Source organism: Primulina huaijiensis, chromosome 16 (assembly GCF_012295235.1).
Source record: "Primulina huaijiensis isolate GDHJ02 chromosome 16, ASM1229523v2, whole genome shotgun sequence".
In the NCBI taxonomy this organism is placed as follows: domain Eukaryota; kingdom Viridiplantae; phylum Streptophyta; class Magnoliopsida; order Lamiales; family Gesneriaceae; genus Primulina; species Primulina huaijiensis.
Window position 1 is genome coordinate 15178138 of NC_133321.1, and position 12120 is coordinate 15190257.

General features: G+C 35.6%; 2 protein-coding genes across 5 annotated transcripts; both read left to right on the top strand.

The window, feature by feature from the left end:
• Positions 1 to 2239: 2239 nt before the first annotated feature.
• Positions 2240 to 5902, top strand: LOC140961814 (acyl-CoA-binding domain-containing protein 3-like). Of its 3 annotated transcripts, none has more exons than XM_073420530.1 (5): positions 2241 to 3391; positions 4383 to 4488; positions 4577 to 4695; positions 4807 to 4913; positions 5630 to 5902. In XM_073420530.1, exons 1-5 carry the CDS (start codon positions 2424 to 2426, stop codon positions 5632 to 5634), a joined length of 1305 nt encoding a protein of 434 aa, XP_073276631.1. In that variant the 5' UTR covers positions 2241 to 2423; the 3' UTR covers positions 5635 to 5902. The 3 variants fall into 3 exon arrangements, with proteins under 3 accessions (XP_073276633.1, XP_073276631.1, XP_073276632.1); XM_073420531.1 differs by having other exon boundaries at positions 2242 to 3391; positions 4807 to 4885; positions 5630 to 5899; XM_073420532.1 differs by lacking the exon at positions 4807 to 4913 and having other exon boundaries at positions 2240 to 3391.
• A 2404-nt stretch (positions 5903 to 8306) lies between these two features.
• LOC140961867 (uncharacterized) lies at positions 8307 to 11772 on the top strand. 2 transcript variants are annotated; one of them, XR_012172405.1, is made up of 6 exons: positions 8307 to 8514; positions 8740 to 8854; positions 8968 to 9621; positions 9729 to 9947; positions 10408 to 10680; positions 11214 to 11772. XR_012172405.1 is itself a non-coding variant. In XM_073420622.1 (5 exons), exons 1-5 carry the CDS (start codon positions 8438 to 8440, stop codon positions 11237 to 11239), a joined length of 1053 nt encoding a protein of 350 aa, XP_073276723.1. In that variant the 5' UTR covers positions 8307 to 8437; the 3' UTR covers positions 11240 to 11772. The 2 variants fall into 2 exon arrangements, 1 of the variants encoding a protein (XP_073276723.1); XM_073420622.1 differs by lacking the exon at positions 10408 to 10680 and having other exon boundaries at positions 9729 to 9909.
• Positions 11773 to 12120: the final 348 nt, after the last annotated feature.

Genomic DNA, 12120 nt, shown 5'->3' on the forward strand with positions numbered 1-12120 from the left:
GCATTAACACTGATCTCCATTGTCCCTGATGGTGGCGCAAGCCAAGAAAAAAATTGAGGAGAAAGTGAAGCATTTGGTTTGGCTACTTTAATTTAAAAAAAAATGTTCTTTTACTATATTCCAATTTATCAATTATTGTCCAATTAATTAAGGATTTTTTTTAACGGTAAATAAGTCGTATAATTTATAAACAAAAAATAGTCAAATCATGATTTATAAAAAGACTAAAAAAATATGACAAATTCTCTGTAAATTTCACTGAATCATTGAGTTGGAAGTCATGAACAGCGAGAAGATGTGAGACTTCATTGGCAGATCTTTTGCAATGTTGAACAGTTCACTTTGAATTCTGCTGACAAGCATTTGGTTAAAAAATAGATGTATGCATTGAAGCTCTTGGTTCATCTATATATCCGTTACATGTATATATCTGATTTATATCTAAAGTGAAAAATTATATTTTATAACCGATTTATATGTATGAGACGAGACGAAACGAGTCGATCCGATTTATATATAACAAACTTTGTAATATTTTTTTCATGAGTTAAATCGATGTAAAAATCTATCTTATAAAATCGATTCACGAGACAATCTCAAACATTTTAATTTTAGATATCATAATTGGATAATAAATCATAAACAAATGGTTTGTTTGTACTAAATAAGAATGAGTTGCTGGCAGGAAATGGGGAATCATCAATAACACGAGGATGATTGAAAAGTCAAGGCGGACCAAATTTGAACTCATTCATTCTCCCATCAATTTCCTCCCTAAAAATCCAACATTCTTTTATATCACAAAATATTAGAGGTAAATTGTCTTAAAATCTCCAATGTTAAAATTCAATATCTCTTCAGTTTTTATGCCCGAAAATTTGATGACAACTCCCTGACGTGAGAAAATCATTTGTTCGAGCAACTATTATATTATCTAATACATTTTTATTATTTTTAATGTCATTATTATATTTATTTCCCTTGTTTGTATTGGTCTCTTGTTTTTTAATTATATCAACCAAATTGGAATTGCATGGACACAAATTTCAATGAACTTTTTATAGTCAATTAAAGTTTTGGCTATGTTTGATTCAAATGATGAGATGATTGAATGATTAATAAATAAATTATAAAAATAATAATAGATAATGATGTTTAAAATGTTGTGATTGGTTTTGATTTTTATGAATAGAATTAAGGAGGGTTTGATATTATGCCCAAAATATCCTTAGAAAATTTTGAGCATTTTCTTTTATTATTATTTTGGGTGGGGGAAAAGGTATTTTGGGAATAAAATGGGAGTATATAAAATATTGATTTTTAGTCCTTAGGGTGTTGGTGGTTTTAGTTATCAAATTTTTTTTGTTAGACTAAAATCATTTTCATTATATATTCAATAATTTTAGTTATCAAATTTCAACACAACTTTGTCATTTTTTAGCTTGATAAAAAGGATTTAATAAAAAAAATGAACCAAACATATGTTTAGGCCCAAAATCATTCATTTATCTCACCTTATCCGTAATATCAAACAAAACAAAAGTGTTAGATTTTTCACATTGAGTGAATGTAATTCTTGAAAGTTGTACATATATGAATTAGAACAATCCTTCTCATTGAACTAGTTTTTGGTGTGGAGTTAGACACAATTTTTCGATCTTAACATGATATCAGAGTTTAGACTCATCACTATGTGTCAGATTGTCCTTATGAGTCATCTCCTAATATTTTGTAAATTTCACGTTCAAATTGTTTATTCCTGAATATGAGAGCCATGAAATATATTAGATGTCTCGTATCAACTAAATTGTTTCTGTCTTATAGGTCAATATTATTAGAGTAGGTCTCATGTGAGACGGTTTCACGAATCTTTGTGAGACGGGTCAATCCTATCTATATTCACAATAAAAAGTAATATTTTTATCATAAAAAATAATATTTTTTCATGAATGACCCAAATAAGATATTCGACCCACGAAATTGATCTGTGAGACCATCTCACACGAGTTTTTATGATATTATTATCCTCAAATCAAATTCATCATCTTTAACAATTAGACACCACCCACATAATAACAAGCACAAATCTAACACAAAAGAACATCACCAATGTTCCAGGGGACCCCACGATCCACATCACCAGCCAAAGTAGCCGAAAAGGAGAACTGAAAGAAAAGAATATGCTTTGATCTTCCGTCATAAACATTCCCTTTTTACATATAAAGTATATAAACATAAAAAATTAAGAATTCAATAACTAAGTAATATACAGTTGGTTGCTTTGATGATTAATGCTGCCATTGAATTTATAGTCCATCATTATCTTTAATTCATTCTCACTCATCTTTGAACCTCTCACGAACTTTTTATCTCCATTTTCCCGTTTCTGATAATCTCTCATCATATTCGTACACGAAAAGAACATGGAAATTTTTCAAGACTCGTATTTTACAGCTTTTGTGGTTATTATTTTATGTTTTTTAGCGGCAAAAATCGTTTCTTTTGCCGTTTCTGACTCCGCCGATGATCATAATTCTTCCGTATGTACTGATGTGACAAAAGAGGTGTCTTTGATTAGAGGGGTTAGAGTTAAGACCACAAAAGGCATAAAAAAAGTGAAGTTTGTTGACGATGTTAAGGTCCAAAGTGCTGATCGGTTTGGAGGTGAAGATGGGTTTGAAAGTCTTGTATTGTTGGATGATGCTGAATCGAAGAATGAGGATGAAATTAACGTTAAAAGAGTTGATGAAACAGAAGAAATGGGGCTAAATTTTGATTCTGAAGTGAAAAGTTCCGAGAAACAATATTTTGATGCTAGGGAGATGAATGATGTTGATGCCCAAAATAAGGAGTCTGAAATTACTGAAATGCTTGTTGAACAGGATCGTGGCGATGATACAATCGATATGGTTTCGGGAGAAATTAATGAAATGCTTGTTGAAAACGATGGTGGAGAAGATAAAATTGATATAAGTTCGGGAGAGAAGGGTCTAATTATTGAAGAGCGGAAGAATCAAATTGTATTGGAGTGCGATGACATAAAAAATAATCAAAAACAAGAAAATGGAGCTGTGGGTTTTGGAGAGAATGAGGGATTAAATGGTGGAGATGAGGCGGAGGTGGTGAAACTGAGAGATGACGGTGTTCTTGTTGATGATGATGATGATGATGATTGGGAAGGAATAGAGAGGAGTGAATTGGAGAAAGTATTTGCGGAGGCTGTTAATTTTGTGGAATATGGAGGAAAGGGGAAGGAGAAAGATGTAGATTGGTGGGCGAAATTGGATGGTGATAAGAAAACGCAGTTGTATGGACTTCATAAGGTTGCGGTGGAAGGGCCGTGTCGTGAGCCTCAACCTATGGCCCTCATGGTGTCATCTCGTGCCAAATGGTATTTGATCTTTGTTTGGGTTTGCCATGATTGATAATTGCTATATATCTTGGTGCACATTGCATTGTCTGTAATTTCTTAGCTGTTAGATGTGGAAACAATTTAAAACTGAGAATGACATGTAGCTATTCGGATAGCGAGTGTTAGGCTTGCCAAATCTGGTCCATCACTGTGAATGACTTTAGGGATGATTCTCAAGTTTTAATTCCTATTTGTATTTCCTTCACTGTGAATGACTTTAGGGATGATTCTCAAGTTTTAATTCCTATTTGTATTTAAAAAAAAATCATGATTCCTCTTAGAATCCATGACATAGAGCGGAGACAGTCAATGTATTTTTATATATCATAGATGTGAATTATTTCAAAAGGTGACTTAGTGTGTTGCTGTTATCTTGCGGTTGGATATTTATCACTGACCTCGAAGTATTCGCATATCTCGTCTAAGAAATGCAGCTTCTTTTGATGAAATTTCTTGGTTCAGTTTAGCTAGTGAGCATGCAAGCACCACTGAACTTTTCATAGTGTTACACTCTCTGGAATAAGTTGATACATTTCTCAAAATAGACAAGGGATGAAACATACAAAGGACGAATTAATAGATCAACTAAGCTCTCATGGGAAGCCTGCTGTAATATTAGCATACAGTGTACAAATGACATTTCTCTATTCACATTGGCATTTTATGTTCAGGTTATTATCTCAGTTATAGAGTCCTTTCCAATTATTATAGCTCTCCCATCAACTTGAACTTATCAGAAATTAAGAGTCATACCGAGTATGGGATCATTGTATTGTTAGAGAGCATCTTAGTTTTAGATAAAGAATATTTTAAAATTCTGAAGAGAAGCTTAGTGCTGTGAGAGCCTAGGTCCAAAATCCAAAGAACCTCGAAAAGCTATCACGGTATAGTTTGATTGCTAGTTATATAACAGGGTTGGTTGAAAGCCGCTTTATATGAGTGATGGAGACAACTAATTCCATTGTGCAAGGAATGCATGGCAAAAGCTCGGAAACATGAGTCCTGAGGAGGCTATGGAGGAGTATGTCAGAATTCTCTCAGAAAGCGTACCTCATTGGATGCCTGGATATTCAGCGGTAAGATTATCGTTTCTTGGTTCTTCTACGTATTCTGATTTCTGCATGTGAAAATGTCCTACACTATATTACTGAACTTTTTCTGCAGGATACTGATACGCGAGGTTCTTTTAAGTTTGAAACTGATACCGATTCCGATTCCGATTCCGAACCCATATTAAACCCTGTTTCCAAACCCATTTCAAGCCCTGTTTCGGAATGTGGAAGGTTGGGATGGATGGTTTTCATTTCCTTTCTAGTTCTTGTTCTTGATTTCCGATTTAGGACCTTTCGAAAATATTCAAGCACATATTGATAGCCTATTTCATTCATATGTAGGAAATTGGAGCTGAATGCCACTGATATAGGTGATTCTAACATCGGTCCAAGTTACGTGGAGAATGTGACGGCTGACTCGGTCTGTACCTTGCTTCCCATCCGAAAATGTAACAATATTTATGGTTTGGTCTATTTGTGTGCTGCCTTTCACCACCATTTGGCTGCAAGATAACGTGTAACTGATTTAATTATATTGCTCCAAAATGCTGCTTTGCAAGGAAACAAGAAAAATAGAAAATGTGATTTTCATTGCTTTTGGTTATTTCATCAAGTGTTTCATTTACTTTGAAATGTCTTTATTTTACTTCGAAGTGTAGGAAGTGTTTGGTTTGGTGCATCCTTGCTTCATATATTAAACACCTCCGTACATCTAGTCGAGTTGCGAGAAGTTTGGTGAATTTAGATGTTTGTCTCCATGGTAGTGTCCATCTTTCGCGGGAAGTCATGAAGCTTGATCCATTAGGTTGTGCTTGGATTGATATATTTGATTTTATGAATGAATTTCAAACGACATATAAGATTAAATCAACCACAATTACTATTAAAATTGCATAACTGATATAGAGCGGATTTGATATTCATTTTAATTTTATTCATCTAAGTAAGTCAAAGAATTTGAAGTCGATAGATTTGAAATTCATCGTCTTAAATTCATCGATCCAAGAACTTCATTGAATTTTGTACTGATTATGAGAATCGCGTAGTATGGCCTCAATGGATCAATAGCTGTATTATGATTTGGATTTCCATCAAAAGGGAATGTGTGGCTAAGTTGCTATGCAACAAAAATTAGAATCAATACCTTCGCTTGTAATATTTTCAGGCTAAAGAGTAAGCTGCCTACAGTCGTGTCCAAGACTACTACTCCAGCCAAGTGAGGCACAAGGTTTCAAGATTTGATATGTATTGGCTTCATATTTGCTAATTGTTTTATATTAATTAATGACAATGTTATGCATGGTATATAGTACAGTGCATAATATGTATATATCTGCTATTGGAGTTGATCACTGGCAATGCTTTGTGCTAGCTCGTTTGTATCATTTGGCCGAATGAATTTCCAAATTTGAAAATGTGATTTATAAAATTCCAGAGGACAAAGGATGATAGCTCAGAGAAAAATGTTCTTTTTCTCATTCTGGCATTAAGTTCACACAAATAATAGAAATTTATCATTTACTGCCTGAAGGGACCAAGGCATTCTTCCATATGCCTCTCCATATCCATGTCCCAATCCGAACCCAGGTCTGGATCCTCCATAATGGCCTCCTCCTCCTCCTCCAACACCACCACAATCTCTACAACCATTGCTACCATACCCTGAGCCTGAGCCTGAGCCTGAGCCTGAGCCTGAGCCTGAGCCTGAGCCTGAGCCATAGGGTCCTAAACCACCTCCACCTCCTCCCACTCCACTTCCTGAACAATATCCTCCCTTGTTCCATCCACCGCCATTACTGCCTCCGGACCCATATCCACCACCTTGGCCTATGCTGGAGTTCCCACCTCCTCCGAAGTCATCACCACCACCTCCACCAATACCAATGCCACCACCTCCCGGGCCATATCCATTACCACCATTGCCTCTACCACCGCCTCCCCCGCCCCCAAAACTATCACTGTATCCTCCACCTACATCAACGGACCCACCTCTTGAACCCGATCCATCTACAATTCGCCACCATTTCCACCACCACCACCTCCTCCATTACCTCCACAATATCCACTAATCCAACCTTTCCCACCATCGTTACCAACCCATTCCCATATTCGCCAGTTTTTAGCCCCCATATCAGCACCTTCATGACTGAAAATCCTTTGTATAGAGTCTGCCACATTGTGATTCCCACGGTGCAGAGACCTTCCTTCCCCTATAGCGTCAACAATTGCATGGTAATGAAGAATCGAACACACCATCATAACCAAGATAAAAAAATCCAGGAAACCACATTATACCTCTCCATTGTTCCTCTCTAAATACACCAACTCCAAAGCTCTTACTCTTATTTATACTCGAGATTGAGGAAATGTCTGAAACCCCGGAAAGATCCCGGGTCATCCTCGGACTTGGGCAGAGTAAGAGATCGGGAGATCGGGATGAGAACCAACCCTAGTAGAGAAAGTGCTCTTACATAAACCATCTACGGGTATGGAACAATTAGGAAAGTTGATCGACCAGCGCATAATCATACAAGCTTGGGCTCCCAGCCCAGCCGGGCTATGTAAGAAGACTAAGATAATGGATCATAGACCTTATCTGTGCCCTCACATCATGACCACTGCCCGAGCATCTCCGAACCAAAATCAACTATAGGCCCACAAGTATGGATATCATATATCGAAATCATTAGTATATCAATCAGCACACGTAAAGATGATGTGACAAGACTAGAAGCAGTATAGATGGTCAATCTTAATCGACATACATAACATAACTCATTATACATAACAAACATTTTGACGTCTTTATATAATTTCGGTCAGAAACTATAAAATTCTTGTAATTGGAGAGAGACATGAAATCGATCTCATGTTAAACCAAAATTGAATTTTTTTTAGGGAAATTGATTATTTTAGTCTATTTCAAAGTCATAATTTTAAAAATGGCCTTCTTTATTACATAATTTGCATTATGTCTTATATAATTTAAAAATCCTAAAATACCCTTTTTCTATGACCACACATGTTCCATTTTCTTGATTTATTTATTTAATTATCTATTTTTTTAAAGAGTTGATTTAACATTTGTTCTGTTTTATTTAATTTATAAAATATTTTTTTAATACTACTTACTCATATCAATAAACATATTTTAATAACATTATGAATGGTTAGTTTGGATTAGTGCATACGAAAACAACAAAGTTATAATATTTTAATTACGATTGTTGCTCATGAAAATAATCAAGTCAAATATTAAAAAAATTAAAATCAAAATTACAGCAATCAATTCTAGGCAATATATTCTAATGATTTGACATAAACAAAATTAATAACAAACTTATTTTGTCATAACCCATATACCTACTCACACAGTAATATCAATATAAAATCAATTTTTTTTACGTAAAAGTTAAGTGGAAAAAAAGAAATTCATACTTGTTTAAAAAAATAAGATTGATGTATTTCACAGCCGCATCTATACGCACGAAATTGATGAGATAATAAAATAAAGAGTTTGAGATGAATAAATTGATAGTGAATATGATTTAAAAGATAGGGATATCTTTGTAATTTGATATGATAAAAAGATTATTTTGGTAAATTAATTTAAATGAAGACTAAATTTGATTATAGCAATGGTGTAAAGTCTATTTAGGTAAATCTCTCTTTTTTTTACGATGAGATTGATATATAACAAACAATAAATAAATAAGAGCGAGCAAATTACACGATCCCAATCAACGCACACTTAGTTTGACTGCCATCAAACGACGCCGTTGAACGGATCCGCCATGTAAGATTGCGAAACCCCATTAAACATAAACCGCCCATTTCTCCATAATTTTTTAAGAATTCCTCCTTATCCGTTGTCGAATCAGGGGAATCCTTTGTACTCGTATATTTTCAGTTCATTTTTATTTTAATCTCTAATTTGTTTCTCAATTCAAGAGCGTGTAATTTTTGGGGAGAAATGGCCTCGGCTTTTGATAGGTGGGAAAAAGATCCATTTTTCTCTGCTGCGGAGGAAGTTCAGGAATCTGCCGACAGGTACTTTGAAAAAGAATCTGTTTTTTTTTACTTGGATTTTGATTCTATAATTTAGGGATACGGATAAATATTCGGCAATCAATAGAATATTTTAGCTTTTTCCACGGTTGTTATTCAGTTATTTGATCCATTTTTGTCGTGCGTTCCTTTATTTTTTTTAATGCTATTATACGAGACTTATGTTGTTAGATTGGATGTATTAAGGCTATTGAATTTCTTATGAAGGATGGAATCATCTTATAGAAAGTGGATCCATGCTATTAAGGACACCTCCGGGCTTTGGAATTTGGATGAGCTCCGACGAGATCTCCAGACAGCCCTTGGCACTACTAAATGGCAGGTGAATTAATTACGCTGGAATGCGTTTAGTTGTGGAGGTTTCACTCGAATTTGTGGTGGTATTGGTTTTTGTGGTGTGAAATTTTTTGCGGTTACTATGCTTGTGTTTTGCAGTTGGATGAATTTGAGCGTGCTGTGAGATCGAGTTACACTAGTAGTAGTTCAGCTGATGATGCCAAAGATAGGCATCACGATTTCATAAAAGCAATTGAGAATCAGACTTTGAAAGTAGAAGCTTCTTTGAATGAATTGACAGTCTCACGTGGCAAGCCACCACTGCCTTGGGTGCGACTAAATGATGGAGAGCGCGACGAGCTTGCATTGTTCCTATCAGGACCATCACCATCTTCCTCTACGGGTAAAATCATGGGAAAAGTTCATGGTAAGGACCAGGGTGTAAAAAACCTGCTAGAGGGTGATCGACAGTCAATGACTGAATGTTCGAGAAGTTCTTCTCATTTGGTTGAGCTGGGTCGAGGAGAGGCTAATGGGGAGATGTTTCCAGGGCATCGTAGGACCTGTAGTGCCAGTGCTGATATTGGCTCTTGGGAAATTGCGATGGATGATGATGTTTTGCCTCATGAATCTTCCCATGCACAGCCTGATCCACCCCCAGGGAAGATACCCAGTTTTTCACAGTTTTTGAGTACCATGGAATCGTCCATGTCTCAGTTGAAGTGGGAAAAGAATGGTTACAAGAAGTTAACGCTTACGGATCGCCATCAAGAAACCAATAACACATTGCCTCGATCTCAGAATTTGACAAACGTCAGTAATTGAATTTCCTCGATTACATTCAAAATTATTGTCTGCGGCTCTTTTATTGTTTATGATTATGATTAGTTTAATGGACGAGGTCTACATTTTCTGTGAAGGGCATCAACATATGTTACGAGAAAAACAAAAGTTGCCTTGATGGTTGTGATGATTGTTATGACAAGCAGCTGTATGGTTGGTATGGTGCCATACAAAGACAGTTTCAGAGGTCCCAATATCAGATGCAATATAATCGACCTGTTCAAGTAGTTTTCTCCATAATTGTCCTATGCTTGCTTGGTGAGCGTCCTGATTAGTTCTTTTTCATTAGAATGCAGGTTATTCTACAAAATCTGGCTGCGATCATTATGCATATACTTTAAGTTAAGCCCATATACGGAGTCTAATAGTGATTGTCATAGTTTTACCATTTGCTTCGGAGTTGGATCATCAAACTTGCTTCTAGTCTAGAATTTGTGTTTGCCATGTCTCAGACATTTTTTCTCCTCTTCAGTCTAGAAATTTTAGTGTAGTTGCTCCTTGTCCGACACCTTAGTTCTTCATCGAACGCTCAATCAACACTGTTGAATCAGGTCCATGACTAACTGAGAGTTTGAAACAGATTTATTGATATTATTTTTTATATACCTGTGGAACTGATCCAACTACAGTTCGATTTGAACCCGTAAACTGAACTTTGGATCGCTTCCTAAAAACTGGTATCAAAATTGTTTCCTGGCCATGATTCTAAAACCGAAAACGAGAGCCTCCTGATTAGTTCTTTTTCATTATAATCAGGTCATTCTACAAAATCTCTGGCTGCGATCATTATGCATATACATTAAGTTAAGCCATATATGGAGTCTAATAGTGATTATCATGGTTTTACCATTTACTTTCGAGTTGGATCATCAAACTTGCTTCTCTAGTCTAGAATTTGTATTTGCCAGGTCTCTGACATTTTTTCCTCTTCGTTCTAGAAATATTTTCGCTCTAGAAATTTTAGTGTGGTTGCTTCTTGACTGACACCTTAGTTCTTCATCAAATGCTCGATCAACACCGTTGAATCAGGTCCATGACTAACTGAGAGTTTGAAACAGATTTGTTGATATTATTTTTTATATACCTTTGGAACTAACCCAACTACATTTCGATTTGAACCCATCAACTGAAATTGGATCGCTTCCTAAAAGCTGATGTCGAAACCGTTTGCTAGCCGTGATTCCAAAACCGAATACGAATCCATGATCATTAGAATTAGTTGTTTGAAATGCTTAGCATTTATTTTAATCCAATTCGATGCCTGCTTAACACCAGTATAAGAAAGAGGTTTACATCTATTAATATACCAATCGGCTTAAAGGATGTTGTGGCAGTTGTCATGTTGTGGATAAGTGGCCAAAAATGTAAAAGCCATTATGTAAAGAAGTGAAGCTACCGTCTTAATTATTTGGTTCCTTTGGCATGGAATTTGACAGATATGCGCCCTTTCATGTGATATAAGAGCATGCTAGTATTGCCTCTCTTTTTTTCAATACTTGCGTTCATTGCGATTTAACTTCAAAACATGCCCATTGGGGCTTATTATGTTTTTTCTCCTGCAGTTTTATTGGCTTTGTGTGCATTCTGAGGAGCTTCGTCAGTCATTCCTATGTTTACTCTGATTCTGCGATCCTCCTGAGGTGAAATTATTGTTGAGGTGGCAAATTTTGTTCAGTGTCACCTGACCCAGATAGGTATTATGTTGTCTTCTAGCTTGATTTTACTCGCAATTGTATTAAGCACTCAGGATTCTTTAGTATCGTCAACAACTATCCCCTCCCTGTCCTGTATATAATTCGTTGTGGTTATTGTATGGTACAATGCGCAAGTAGGTAACACGATTCAGTTTGGCTCATATCTTGTACGAATTTTATTATCGTCGGTATCGAACTTAGGATATGGTACACCTTCTCTTGACGTATCTGTCAGCGTGCAAACTCTTCGTCTTAAAACCAAGGTAAATTGGATATAATATACATATACTATGTTTCTTTATCAGTTGTTCTGATATGAACTCGTGTATGCTATGTCTAAATTGATGGTTAGCTCTTTAAGTATGATGACTTGGAGGTATTTTCTCATGTGGTTCCTATTACAAGAGTTATGATTCTAAACGAAAGTTTGCATTTATTGCAATAAAAGAAATTGGTGTGATGGAAACTTTTGTTGTATGTGTGGAGTGGTGTTATTTTCAGCCTCAAAGGTGGAATGCCCCCATTTTTAGGTGTTTGCAACTCTTATTGGACTTCTTAAGGTTTTTTTTTGGGGGGGTACAGAGATGGGTGGTTGGTTGTAAACTTATAATAAATAATACTACTTATAGATTTATTTGGTGATGCGACTTTGGACTGGTCTTGTTGAAAGAAATTTAAATCTTACCTATGGTAAAAAAAAAAATAAATAAATGTTAATTTAGATTGAAAATGTTAGATTTTAAGGAGTTTTAGATTTTAACCAGAGAATAGGTCT

Coding starts and splice junctions, on each gene's coding strand:
- LOC140961814 (XM_073420530.1), top strand. CDS start 2,424: ATGGAAATTTTTCAAGACTCGTATTTTACAGCTTTTGTGGTTATTATT. Junction 3,392..4,382: donor GTGTCATCTCGTGCCAAATG/GTATTTGATCTT, acceptor CCATTGTGCAAG/GAATGCATGGCAAAAGCTCG. Junction 4,489..4,576: donor GGATGCCTGGATATTCAGCG/GTAAGATTATCG, acceptor CTTTTTCTGCAG/GATACTGATACGCGAGGTTC.
- LOC140961867 (XM_073420622.1), top strand. CDS start 8,438: ATGGCCTCGGCTTTTGATAGGTGGGAAAAAGATCCATTTTTCTCTGCT. Junction 8,855..8,967: donor TTGGCACTACTAAATGGCAG/GTGAATTAATTA, acceptor TGTGTTTTGCAG/TTGGATGAATTTGAGCGTGC. Junction 9,622..9,728: donor GATCTCAGAATTTGACAAAC/GTCAGTAATTGA, acceptor TTTTCTGTGAAG/GGCATCAACATATGTTACGA.